The sequence below is a fragment of the Kogia breviceps genome, chromosome 4 (genome assembly GCF_026419965.1).
Source record: "Kogia breviceps isolate mKogBre1 chromosome 4, mKogBre1 haplotype 1, whole genome shotgun sequence".
NCBI classification, from domain to species: domain Eukaryota; kingdom Metazoa; phylum Chordata; class Mammalia; order Artiodactyla; family Physeteridae; genus Kogia; species Kogia breviceps.
In genome coordinates, this window is record NC_081313.1 from 164,483,795 (window position 1) to 164,497,677 (window position 13,883).

The 13,883-nt window shown below is 39.6% G+C and overlaps 1 protein-coding gene across 2 annotated transcripts in view; it reads left to right on the forward strand.

Moving 5' to 3' along the window:
* The window catches only part of RARS1 (arginyl-tRNA synthetase 1), a 37,662-nt gene that overhangs the window by 9,071 nt on the left and 14,708 nt on the right, over positions 1 to 13,883 (forward strand). For both annotated transcript variants that reach the window (XM_059063077.2, XM_067032291.1), the window contains exons 5-9: positions 5,975 to 6,075; positions 6,727 to 6,848; positions 7,767 to 7,887; positions 9,573 to 9,702; positions 10,681 to 10,785. In XM_059063077.2, the coding sequence (XP_058919060.1) occupies positions 5,975 to 6,075; positions 6,727 to 6,848; positions 7,767 to 7,887; positions 9,573 to 9,702; positions 10,681 to 10,785 (579 nt within the window). The remainder of the gene's footprint in view (positions 1 to 5,974; positions 6,076 to 6,726; positions 6,849 to 7,766; positions 7,888 to 9,572; positions 9,703 to 10,680; positions 10,786 to 13,883) is intronic.

A 13,883-nucleotide genomic window follows, 5' to 3' on the forward strand; every position in this document is an offset into this window, starting at 1 on the left:
TGCAATGGTAAATGGGAGCGTTTTCTTAATTTCACTCTCAGATTTTTCATCATTAGTGTATAAGAATGCCAGAGATTTCTGTGCATTAATTTTGTATCCTGCAACTTTACCAAATTCATTGATTAGCTCTAGTAGTTTTCTGGTAGCATCCTTAGGATTCTCTATGTATAGTATCATGTCATCTGCAAACAGTGACAGCTTTACTTCTTCTTTTCCTATTTGGATTCCTTTTATTTCTTTTTCTTCTCTGATTGCTGTGGCTAGAACTTCCAAAACTAGGTTGAATAAGAGTGGTGAGAGTGGGCAACCTTGTCTTGTTCCTGATCTTAGTGGAAATGGTTTCAGTTTTTCACCATTGAGAACGATGCTAGCTGTGGGTTTGTCATATATGGCCTTTATTATGTTGAGGAAAGTTCCCTCTATGCCCACTTTCTGCAAGGTTTTTATCATAAATGAGTGTTGAATTTTGTCAAAAGCTTTCTCTGCATCTATTGAGATGATCATATGGTTTTTCTCCTTCAGTTTGTTGATATGGTGTATCACATTGATTGATTTGCGTATATTGAAGAATCCTTGCATTCCTGGGATAAACCCCACTTGATCATGGTGTATGATCCTTTTAATGTGCTGTTGGATTCTGTTTGCTAATATTTTGTTGAGGATTTTTGCATCTATGTTCATCAGTGATATTGGCCTGTAGTTTTCTTTCTTTGTGACGTCTTTGTCTGGTTTTGGTATCAGGGTGATGTTGGCCTCATAGAATGAGTTTGGGAGTGTTCCTCCCTCTGCTATCTGTTGGAAGAGTTTGAGAAGGATAGGTGTTAGCTCTTCTCTAAATGTTTGATAGAATTCGCCTGTGAAGCCATCTGGTCCTGGACTTTTGTTTGCTGGAAGATTTTTAATCACAGTTTCAATTTCAGTGCTTGTGATTGGTCTGTTCATATTTTCTATTTCTTCCTGGTTCAGTCTCGGCAGGTTGTGCATTTCTAAGAATTTGTCCATTTCTTCCAGGTTGTCCATTTTATTGGCATACAGTTGCTTGTAGTAATCTCTAATAATCTTTTGTATTTCTGCAGTGTCAGTTGTTATATCTCCTTTTTCATTTCTAATTCTATAGATTTGAGTCTTCTCCCTTTTATTCTTGATGAGTCTGGCTAATGGTTTATCAATTTTATTTATCTTCTCAAAGAACCAGCTTTTAGTTTTATTGATCTTTGCTATTGTTTCCTTCACTTCTTTTTCATTTATTTCTGATCTGATCTTTATGATTTCTTTCCTTCTGCTAAATTTGGGGGTTTTTTGTTCTTCTTTCTCTAATTGCTTTAAGTGCAAAGTTAGGTTGTTTATTCGAGATGTTTCCTGTTTCTTAAGGTATGATTGTATTGCTATAAACTTGCCTCTTAGAACTGCTTTTGCTGTATCCCATAGGTTTTGGGTCGTTGTGTCTCCATTGTCATTTGTTTCTAAGTATTTTTTGATTTCCTCTTTGATTTCTTCAGTGATCACTTCGTTATTAAGTAGTGTATTGTTTAGCCTCCATGTGTTTGTATTTTTTACAGATCTTTTCCTATAATTGATATTTAGTCTCATAGCATTGTGGTCGGAAAAGATACTTGATACGATTTCAATTTTCTTAAATTTGCCAAGGCTAGATTTGTGACCCAATATATGATCAATCCTGGAGAATGTTCCATGAGCACTTGAGAAAAATGTGTATTCTGTTGTTTTTGGATGGAATGTCCTATAAATATCAATTAAGTCCATCTTGTGTAATGTATCATTTAAAGCTTGTGTTTCCTTATTTATTTTCATTTTGGATGATCTGTCCATTGGTGAAAGTGGGGTGTTAAAGTCCCCCATTATAATTGTGTTGCTGTCGATTTCCCCTTTTAAGGCTGTTAGTATTTGCCTTAGGTATTGAGGTGCTCCTATGTTGGGTGCATAAATATTTACAATTGTTATATCTTCTTCATGGATCGATCCCTTGATCATTATGTAGTGTCCTTCTTTGTCTCTTGTAATAGTCTTTATTTTAAAGTCTATTTTGTCTGATATGAGAATTGCTACTCCAGCTTTCTTCTGATTTCCATTTGCATGGAATATCTTTTTCCATCCTCTTACTTTCAGTCTGTATGTGTCCCTAGGTCTGAAGTGGGTCTCTTGTAGACAGCATATATATGGGTCTTGTTTTTGTATCCATTCAGCCAGTCTGTGTCTTTTGGTGGGAGCATTTAATCCATTTACATTTAAGGTAATTATCGATATGTATGTTCCTATTACCATTTACTTGTTTCGGGTTGTTCTTGTAGGTCTTTTCCTTCTCTTGTGTTTCTTGCCTAGAGAAGTTCCTTTAGGATTTGTTGTAGAGCTGGTTTGGTGGTGCTGAACTCTCTCAGTTTTTGCTTGTCTGTAAAGGTTTTAATTTCTCCATCAAATCTGAATGAGATCCTTGCTGGGTAGAGTAATCTTGGTTGTAGGTTTTTTTCCTTCATCACTTTAAATATGTCCTGCCACTCCCTTCTGGCTTGTAGAGTTTCTGCTGAAAGATCAGATGTTAATCTTATGGGGATTCCCTTGTGTGTTATTTGTTGTTTTTCCCTTGCTGCTTTTAATATGTTTTCTTTGTATTTAATTTTTGACAGTTTGATTATTATGTGTCGTGGCGTGTTTCTCTTTGGGTTTATCCTGTATGGAACTCTCTGTGCTTCCTGGACTTGATTGACTATTTCCTTTCCTATATTAGGGAAGTTTTCAACTATAATCTCTTCAAATATTTTCTCAGTCCCTTTCTTTTTCTCTTCTTCTTCTGGGACCCCTATAATTCGAATGTTGGTGCGTTTAATGTTGTCCCAGAGGTCTCTGAGACTGTCCTCAGTTCTTTTCATTCTTTTTTCTTTCTTCTGCTCTGCAGTAGTTATTTCCACTATTTTATCTTCCAGGTCACTTATCCGTCCTTCTGCCTCAGTTATTCTGCTATTGATCCCATCTAGAGTATTTTTAATTTCATTTATTGTGTTGCTCATCGTTGCTTGCTTCCTCTTTATTTCTTCTAGGTCCCTGTTAACTGTTTCTTGCAAATTGTCTATTCTATTTCCAAGATTTTGCATCATCTTCACCATCATTATTCTAAATTCTCTTTCAGGTAGATTGGCTATTACCTCTTCATCTGTTAGGTCTGGTGTGTTTTTATCTTGCTCCTTCATCTGTTGTGTGTTTTTCTGTCTTCTCATTTCGCTTATCTTACTGTGTTTGAGGTCTCCTTTTTGCACGCTGCAGGTTCGTAGTTCCTGTTGTTTTTGGTGGCTGTCCCCAGTGGCTAAGGTTGGTTCAGTGGGTTGAGTAGATTCCCTGGTTGGGGGGACTAGTGCCTCTGTTCTGGTGGATGAGGCTGGATGTTGTCCTTCTGGTGGGCAGGTCCTCGTCTGGTGGTGTGTTTGGGGATGTTGGTAACCTTATTATGATTTTAGGCAGTCTCTCTGCTAATGGATGGGGCTGTAGACCTGTCTTGCTCTTTGTTGGGGATAGGGTGTCCAGCACTGTTCTTTGCTGGTCCTTGAGTGAAGCTGGGTCTTGGTGTTGAGATGGAGGTCTCTGGGAGATTTTCGCCGTCTGATATTACGTGGAGCTCGGAGGTCTCTTGTGGACTAGTGTCTTGAGGTTGGTTCTCCCACCTCAGGGACACCGCCCTGGTGCCTGGCTGGGGCGCCAAGAACCTTTAATCCACACGGCTCAAAATAAAAGGTAGAATAAATAGAGAGGAAAGAAAAGGAAGGAAGGAGGGAGGGAGGGAAGGAAGGAAGAAAGGAAGGAAGGAAGAAATGAAGGAAGGAAGCAAGAAAGCAAGGACGGAAGGTGCAGAGGAAGAAAGGGAGGAAGGAAGAGAGGAAGGGAGGAAAGAAGGGGGAAGGAAGGAAGAAAGGAGGGAAGGAGGGAAGAAAGGAAGAAAGAAAGGGAGAAGACAGAGTAGTATAAAGTATAGTTATTAAAATAAAAAATAATTATTAAGAAGAAAAATTTCCTTTTAAAAAACAAACAAACAAAAAAAAAACCAAAAAAACCCAAACAAACAAACAAACAAACAAAAAAACAGAAAAATGGGTCGGTCTAACCCTAGGACAAATGGTGCAAGCAAAGCTATACAGACAAAATCTCACACAGCAGCACATACATACACACCCACAAAAAGAAAAAAAAGGGGAAAATAATAGTATATCTTGCTCCCAAAGTCCACCTCCTCAACTTGGGATGATTCGTTGTCTATTCAGATTTTCAACAGATGCAGGGCACTTCAAGTTGATTGTGGAGCTTTAATCCGCCGCTTCTGAGGCTGTTGGGAGAGATCTCCCCCTCTCCTCTCTGTTCGCACAGCTCCTGGGGTTCAGCTTTGGACTTGGTCCCGCCTCTGCGTGTAGGTTGTCCGAGGGCGACTGCCCTTCGCTCAGACAGGACGATGTTAAAGGAGCAGTTGATTCGGGGGCTCCAGCTCACTCAGGCTGGGGGGAGGGAGTGGCACGGGGGCGGGGCGAGTCCGCGACGTCAGAGGCCGACGTGACGCTGCACAGGCCCAAGGCGCGCCGTGCGTTCTCCCGGGGAAGCTGTCCCTGGATCCCGGGACCCCGGCAGTGGCGGACTGCACGGGCTCCCGGGAGGGCCGGTGTGGAGAGTGACCTGTGCTCACACACAGGCCTCTTGGTGGTGGCAGCGGCAACCTTAGCGTCCGACACCCGTCTCTACTGTCCGTGCCGACAGCCGCGGCTCGCGCCCGTTTCTGGAGCTCCTCTACGCGGTGCTCTTAATCCCCTCACCTCACACCCGAGGAAGCAAAGAGGCAAGAAAAAGTCTCTTGTCTCTTCGGCAGCTCCGCGCCCGGTTCTAGGGCTCCTTTAAGCGGCGCACTTAATCCCCTCTCCTCGCGCCCAGGCAGCAAAGAGGGAGGAAAAGGTCTCTTGCCTCTTCGGCAGCTCCAGACTTCTCCCGAACTCCCTCCCGGCCCGCCGTGGCGCACTAGCCCCCTTCAAGCTGTCTTCACTCTGCCAACTCCAGCCCTTTCCCCGGGATCCGACTGAAGCCCGAGCCTCAGCTCCCGGCCCCGCCCGCCCCGGCGGGCGAGCAGACAAGCCTCTCGGGCTGGTGAGCGCCGGTCGGCACCGATCCTCTGCGGGAATCTCTCCGCTTTGCCCTCCGCACCCCTGTGGCTGAGCTGTCCTCCGCGGCTCCGGAGCTTCCCCCTCCGGCGCCCGCAGTCTCCGCCCGCGAAGGGGCCTCTAGTGTGTGGGAGTCTTTCCTCCTTCTCGGCTCCCTCCCACTGGCGTAGGTCCCGTCCCTATTCTTTTGTCCCTGTTTATTCTTTTTTCTTTTGCCCTACCCAGATATGTGGGGAGTTTCTTGCCTTTTTGGAGGTCCGAGGTCCTCTGCCAGCGTTCGGTGGGTGCTCTACAGGAGAAGCTCCACGTGTAGATGTATTTCTGATGTCTCTGTGAGGAGGAAGGAGATCTCCGCGTCTTACTCTTCCGCCATCTTTAAGCCGTCTCCGGAAACTGTAGTTTTAAACTAGACTTAGCCACCCTGGTCTTGGTTGAGTTACTTTATCTCCCTCTGGCTTAGTTTTTCATCAGCAAAAGGAGATAGACCATGGCAGGTATTCTGTATGAAAGAATCATCTCTTTTCTGTTAAGAGGTAAACAAATCATTTGCTGAGAGTGTAAACAAATCATTTGCTGAGAGTGAAGGGGCCCTGAATTAAGTAAGAAGCTTTCAGGAGAGTGGTGAAGGTTTGAAATAGATGTTGAAACAGGGAACTTACAGGAGCGCTCAAGCCAAGGCCCCAAGTGGCGTTGGAAGCCTGAAAAGTTTTGCCAGAACCAGACTAAGGCTCTGGAGCCAGCATAAGTGAAATTGAGAAGGGCTTTGGGGGTGAGCAATCCTCAAGTTTGGAGGCTGTCTGATTTTTTTTCTCTTCTCTATTGTTCTTTAGGTTTTATTAATGTCCACTTAAGAAAGGGCTTTGTATCACAACAGTTGACCAACCTCTTGGTGAATGGTGTTAAACTGCCTGCCATTGGAGAGAACAAAAAGGTATATGTACAATTTTTGATTGATATAATAATACATTAGAATTGTGTTAGTTGTAACTAGGAATGGCTTTTACTTCTTTTTTTTTTTTTTTTTTTTTTGCGGTACACGGGCCTCTCACTGCTGTGGCCTCTCCCGCTGCGGAGCACAGGCTCCGGATGCGCAGACTCAACGGCCCAGCCGCTCCGCGGCATGTGGGATCTTCCCGGACCGGGGCATGAACCCATGTCCCCTGCATCGTCAGGTGGACTCTCAACCACTGTGCCACCAGGGAAGCCCAGCTTTTACTTCTTATACTGAGATTTAATCATTAATATTTTGAGATTATGAACATAGCTGTGAAGTAAATTTTCCCCTGGGTCTTGATTGCTATGTGATTTTTCCTTTCATTCCATAAAGCATTTGAGGTAGCCAACCGATATTTATGAGTTATCTCTGAAATAGAGAATAGATTAGAGAATAGAATTTGTTTAAACATATTTGATTATTTTTCAGTTAATGACAGGTTTCATCAGAAAACCTAACACAATTGAATTACAATGCAAGCTACTGTTTAAGTCTTAAGTTTATTATTAAATGTTATTAATGAATGTGTTAGCAGAATAAAATGTTTATACCCCTTTAAAAAAAAAAAATCTTTATTATTTATCCTAGGTTGTAGTTGACTTTTCCTCTCCCAACATAGCTAAAGAGATGCATGTAGGCCATCTCAGGTCAACGATCATAGGAGAGAGCATGTGCCGCCTCTTTGAGTTTGCAGGATATAACGTGCTGCGGTATGTACTCTTGGCTTTCTTTGGAGATTTCTATAGACAAGGGAAAATGTCACTTGAGAAAGAATCTTTGACTAAATCAGTGATTCATCAGTGTGGTTCTGCTTCATAATCACCCACTAGGCTTTTAAATTATGTCCTTGGCCCCTCCTCTGGACTAACAGCTTTTAAGACTTGGGGTAGGGGGCGGAACCAAGGAAAAAGCTCCCCCATTTGTTCCACAAATATTTCTTGATTGCCTCGTGTATACTAGGGGTATATATTCTCGTGGGAGAGGTAAGCAAGAAACATAGCGCTGGGCCTTGTAGGCCATGGTAGGAAATTGGGATTTTATTAAGTTAGTAGGGCATGTAATCTAATTAGAGATTACTGTGGTTTCTGTGAAGAAGCTAAGCAACTAAGGGAGAACTATAGTAATGAATCAGAAGGCTGTTTTAATAATCCAGTTAAGAGATGATCTGGTGGTTTGAGATTAGATGAAAGCCGTGAGGAATGAGAAGTGGTTGGATTGACATATTTTGAAGAATTTTGTCCATTGACATTTGGGAACCACTAATTATACTAAAATAATTAGTTGAAAAGTTAAATTTTCATAAAATTGTGGTAATGACCAACACTGGCCCAGTTGCCACTGTCCCAGTTAACTACACAATAAACAGATCACAATCCATTGATAGGAACTTCATTCAGCAAATCCTACAGGCCTGCTGTTTGCAGCCTCCATTCCTGGGTATGCAATGCTAAATATGACAGACCTGGTCTTTGCCTCTCAGACCAGTTGAGGAAACACCTCCATAAAAAGATATTGCTAAATGTGATGTACTGGCACTTAATATTAGTGGTTCCTAATGGAATATAATTCCTCTAATTTAACCATGTTTATCATTTTAAAGTGCTTTTATGTTCCGGGTTTCGTATTAGATTAAACCATGTAGGAGATTGGGGAACCCAGTTTGGCATGCTCATTGCTCACCTGCAAGACAGATTTCCGGATTACCTAACAGTTTCACCTCCCATTGGGGATCTTCAGGCTTTTTATAAGGTTTGATTTCATTTATTGTTCTATTATTTGTGTGTTATCATTTATCACAATTATTTGTTTTCCTTAGGGAGTTTAAAATGGTATTTGAAGCTACTATGTTATAACAGTTGCTAAACTCTCTGTTCCTTAACACATCATGTTTGCTTTTTTTATTGGTTTATGTTAAAAATTTAATGCTACCACATTACCCATTCTTAAGTGAATTTAGGAGTTTGGTAGTCAAAATACATTTTAATATTTAAAAATTTCTGATGCTGTAGTTATCGTCTTCATTTTATATATTTTGAAAGCATTGTTAAGTATATATAAAGTCTTTTAAAGACAATTTACCATAAACCATAATTTTATTTTATTTATTTATTTATTTTTATTTTATTTATTTATTTTTTTTGCGGTACGTGGGCCTCTCACTGTTGTGGCCTCTCCCGTTGCGGAGCACAGGCTCCAGATGCGCAGGCTCAGCGGCCATGGCTCACGGGCCCAGCTGCTCCGCGGCATGTGGAATCTTCCCGGACTGGGGCCCGAACCCACGTCCCCTGCATCGGCAGGCGGACTCTCAACCACTGCGCCACCAGGGAAGCCCTAAAGCATAATTTTAAATCAGTTAGTGTGACTCCTTTACTTATCCGTATACAAACATTCAAACACTTATTGTATCATTTGTGGTTATAATTTCATTTTTGTATTCTGCCTGTTAAACATTTTATCAAACTCTTTCATGTTACTTTATAACAGCACATTATTTTGGATTTGTGGACCAAAGTTTATTTCACTCCCTATTGTTGGATTTTCTTCCCCCATTTTGGGGGAGGTCAAACTTCATACATGTAGGTCTTTTTCCTTTTTAAAATTGTTTCCTTAGGATAGACAGTATCCCAAGAATAGGATTACTGCATTAAAAAGTAAACATTTGTGGGTTTTTTGGTTGGTTGTTATTGGGTTTTTTGAAGTTATTTTTGTGTTTTGGTTTGTATTTTCTAATGAAAACATTGAAAATAAACTGTTTACTGATATCAGATGGGTGAAATAATTTATAATCTCTTGGGATTCTGTGCACTGCATATAATGAGGCAAATCTAATGAAATAAAATGTTTCTAATACTTTGCTAAATTTTAAAACCAAGGTAAAAGAAAAGCCATATATTTCCAGTTTTCTTTAAACACATAGATCTGTAATTATAAAGAAATGTCTAGAATTTCCATTAAAATGTTATTGCTGGTCAATTTGGGGTGGGATTAACTATATATATATTTTTAGTAAGCATGTGTTGCTTTCAAAACAGATATAAAAACAATGAAAGCAATTTTATTTTTAATTACAAAAAAAATTGCTCATCCAGAATGGAATATAGAGCCCAGAAAATTCCTCCTCACCTGTTAGCTATTCATTATTACTCTCCTGGAACATAGCATTGGTGTGAATTGGAAATGTAGAGGTAGCACTGTGGTGAGAATTTTATACTTTTAAGAAAAATTATTTCAGAGGAAATACAGGGTTTTATTGGCACATTCATTTGTAACAATACTCTTTGTTGAGATAGAGCACTTGTTCTGGTATTCTGACCTCACTCTGGTCTATTTGTGGGGTTTGTCTAGGTCTTTTTTTGAGAAATTTACAAATTTTTTATCTAGAAATATGGGAGTTACTCTTTACAAACCTTACCTTTTTTAAAAAAAAAACACAGGAATCCAAGAAGAGATTTGATACTGAGGAGGAATTTAAGAAGAGAGCATACCAGTGTGTTGTTTTGCTCCAGAGTAAAAATCCAGACATCATAAAAGCTTGGAAGCTTATCTGTGATGTCTCCCGACAAGGTGAGTTTCTGGGCTTTGTTCATTCATGTAACAGATACTGTTGCATATAGTTTCTTGAGTATTCAAAATTGACCTTGAATGACATGTTAAATTTTCAAGGACTAGCAAATAGATTATTTTTCTTATGTATTTTCTGAAGTTGAAACTACAAAGAAAGTTTATAAAGACAGGCAGATGCAAAATTTAACTTCCTCAGAAGTCAGGAAAAATTAGTTAGGAAAGAAAGTAGAAAAGAAAAAGATGCTATTCACAGTAGCATCCAAAGCTATAAAAATAGTTAGGAATAAGTATCCAAGAATGTGTAGGGCTAAAATGAAGGGAAATACACAAAAGGATGGAATAGAATGTTTGGATAGAGTGTCATGCAGAATCCCTTAGTTCTCCACATTCATTTGTGGTTTTAAGACAATTTTAACATAATCTGAAAGGTCACTTTGAGGAATAAATGAACAAGAATAGCCAGTACATCTTTGGAAAAGGCTGATGGCTGTTTTGCCACACTAGGCAATAAAGTGTGTTGTGCTGTTGTAGGTTATCTTGTGTCACTAATGCGTGGCTAGACAAACAGATAAATGTTACAGAATAGAAAAAAACTATATAAGAAAATTCAGTAAACAGTTGATTTCCAAATAGGAAAGGCCTTTCTTTTTTTCTTCTCATTTACATTTTCTAAGAGTAAATTTTTTAATAATTACAGTAGGTATTTACTCCTTGCAGGAACAAAATAAATGTAGACAGGAAAAAAGGAAATACATTATCTGTATTCCTACCCACTATTAATTTTGATATGTATCTTGCTATATTCTTTCCAAATTTTCAAAGTGGCAGTATGTATGTAATGCTCTGTTTCATACATTTTCATGTAATTAATTTCCTTCCAAATGCTTCAATTAAATAATAAATTGCTTTTAAGGTAAGATGCATGTTTCCTATTTGTTTAAATTATACATTTTCTTTATTTGGTAACTTTTTCCCTAGAGTTTAATAAAATCTATGAGGCGTTGGATATCTCTCTAATAGAGAGGGGAGAATCCTTCTATCAAGATAGGATGAATGATATTGTGAAAGAGTTTGAAGATAGAGGTGAGTTTTTTTTTTAACTTTATTATACAAATTTTCAAACATAGGCAAAAGCGGAGAGAATATTATAGTGATCCCTAACTCCATGCACTTGTTACCCAACTTAATTATGACTGCAGGCCGATCTTATTATGTCTATACCTTCCTATATACACTGCTTATATAATTTCATGTATAACTGCTTTGGTTTGTCTCTGAAACAACAGGCCCTTCATCCCACCCCAAAACCACAATACCATTATTATTCCATGACAGTTAATAATTCCTTAATATTAAATAGTCAAGAGTTCAAATTTCCCAAGTTGATTCATAATCTTTTTTAATCATGAGTATTTTTTTCAGTGTCTGCACATTTGTTTAAATTCTGTAGGTCATGGGTTTCTCTCCGTTAGCCCCATCCTTTTTTCTCATTTATTTTTTTTTTAATTTTTAAAAAAATTTTATTTATTTATTTTTGGCTGCTTTGGGTCTTCATTGCTGCGAGAGGGCTTTTCTCTAGTTGCAGCGAGTGGGGGCTACTCTTCATTGCAGTGCATGGGCTTCTCATTGTGGTGGCTTCTCTTGTTGCAGAGCACAGGCCCTAAGCGCATGGGCTTCTGTAGTTGTGGCATGCAGGCTCAGTAGTTGTGGCTCACGGGCTCTAGAGCACAGGCTCAGTAGTTGTGGTGCACGGGCTTAGTTGCTCCACGGCATGTGGGATCTTCCCGGACCAGGGCTCGAACCCGTGTCCCCTGCATGAGCAGGCAGATTCTCAACCACTGCGCCACCAGGGAAACCCTCTCATTTATTTGAAGAAACTAGGCCGTTTGTCTTACAGAGATTCCCATATGGTGTTATGTAACAATTCCTCTATCTGTATTTTCTAAAGAGGTTTGATTAAATTCTGGTTTGTGTTTTTCTTTTCTTCCCTTTTTTGTTTTGTCTTATTTGCAAGAATGCCAATTTTTGGTTGGCTCTCTTATTATGATGTTAAGATGAATTAGTGGGTTCAGGTGTTGTCAGCCTGATCTATCCTTTAATTTCCCCATTAGACTTTCCCCTAGAGGTTTTAGCAGCTGTTGATTGTCATGAATTTGTTTCATTATTTCATTAGAGATTGGAAAATGGTGGCATTCTGTCATTCCTTTGTTTGTTACCTGGAATTCTCATGTGCAGAACTTTGTCACATAATCATTTTGGTTGTCCTGAGGTACAATTCATAGAAGACAAACAGTATAAATTCTTGGTCCTTTATTTTTCTTTCTTTATCAATTTTCAGAATAATAAATTATCTTCCAGATGTGACAGCCGGATTGTTTTTAGCATTATTGTAAATTAGGTTTAATATCTTTTATGTTTTTCGATGATTTGCCTTAGATCTGGATTTAGCCAATCTGATATCTGCAAGGAAACTTGGTTCCTTGAATGAGAAATGGTATTTGTTAATCACATTCTGGAGCCTAGCTAGGGACCATACTTTTAAGATAATGAATTTTTAAAAAGATTTTTTAATTGAGACATAGTTGATTTACAATGTTGTGTTAATTTCTGCTGTACAGCAAAGTGATTCAGTTATATATTTATATATATATGTGTGTGTGTGTGTGTGTGTGTGTGTAAGTACATATTTTTCGTATTCTTTTCCATTATGGTTTATCACAGGATGTTGACTATATAGTTCCCTGTGCTGTGCAGTAGGACCTTGTTTACCCATTCTATATGTAATAGTTTGCATCTGCTAACCCCACACTCCCACTCCCTCCCTCCCCCTGCCTTGGCAACCACAAGTCTGTTCTCTGTGAGTCTGTTTCTGTCCTGTAGATAGGTTCGTTTGTGTCATATTTTAGATTCCACATATAAGTGATACCATATGGTATTTGTCTTTCTCTGTCTGACTTAGTATGATAATCTCTAGGTCCATCCATGTTGCTGCAAATGGCAGTATTTCATTCTTTCTTATGTCTGAGTAATATTCCATTGTGTATATGTACCACATCTTCTTCATCCATTCATCTGTTGATGGACGTTTAGATTGTTTCCATGTCTGGCTATTACGAATAGCACTCCTGTTAAGGTAGGGGTGCATGCATCTTTTCGAATTATAGTTTTGTGCAGATACATGCCCAGGAGTGAGATTGCTGGATCATACGGCAACTCTAGTTTTAGTTTATTGGGGAACCTCCATACTGTTTTCCATAGTGGCTGCACCAATTTACATTCCCACCGGCAGTGTAAGAAGGTTCCCTTTTCTCTACCCTCTCTAGCATATTTTATTTGTACAATTAAGATAATGAAATTTTAATAATGAGAAAAGCACAGAGAAGTTAGTAACTTCCCAGCGTTACATAGCTAATAAGTAATAAGTCTGAGATTCAAACCTGGGCAGTCTGGCTTCAGAGTTTGTGTTTGTTTGGTTGGGTTTTTTTTTTTCTTTTGCGGCACGCGGGCCTCTTACTGTCGTGACCTCTCCCATGGCGGAGCACAGGCTCCAGACGCACAGGTTCAGCGGCCATGGCTCGCAGGCCTAGCTGCTCCGCGGCACATGGAATCTTCCCGGACCGGGGCACAAACCCGTGTCCCCTGCATCGGCAGGCAGACTCAACCACTGTGCCACCAGGGAAGCCCTCAGAGTTTGTTTTTAACCAGCATTTTATACTGCCTTCACCTTACCAAGCATCAGTTTCCTAAAGTGTAAAAAAAAAAAAAAAAAAAAAAACAGTAATAACAGCATTTACTGCATAGAGTTATTGTGAAGGTTGAATTTAAGGCTTAGTATAGTATTTAGCACATAGTAGCAGGCACTCAAAGATAGCTGTTTTTACCATCATGTACTCTCCTGTCCCTTCTTGCATCCAAGAATTTTGTCTTTTTCATCAGGAGTGTGTGAACATGATTTTATTTTTACTTTACACTAATCATTCCAGATGCTAAATCCTTCCATGTTTGTTTCCTGAACTCTGTTGCAGTTTTAACTTTAAAACTGTAAATGAATGAATACATTTTAAGAGGTAATGATAAAAATTGCATCCCTCTCCCAAAGGAAGGCTATGACTCCAGCTTGAAAACAAAGCACAGGGCTTCACTGGTGGCGCAGTGGTTGAGAGTCCACCTGACGATGCAGG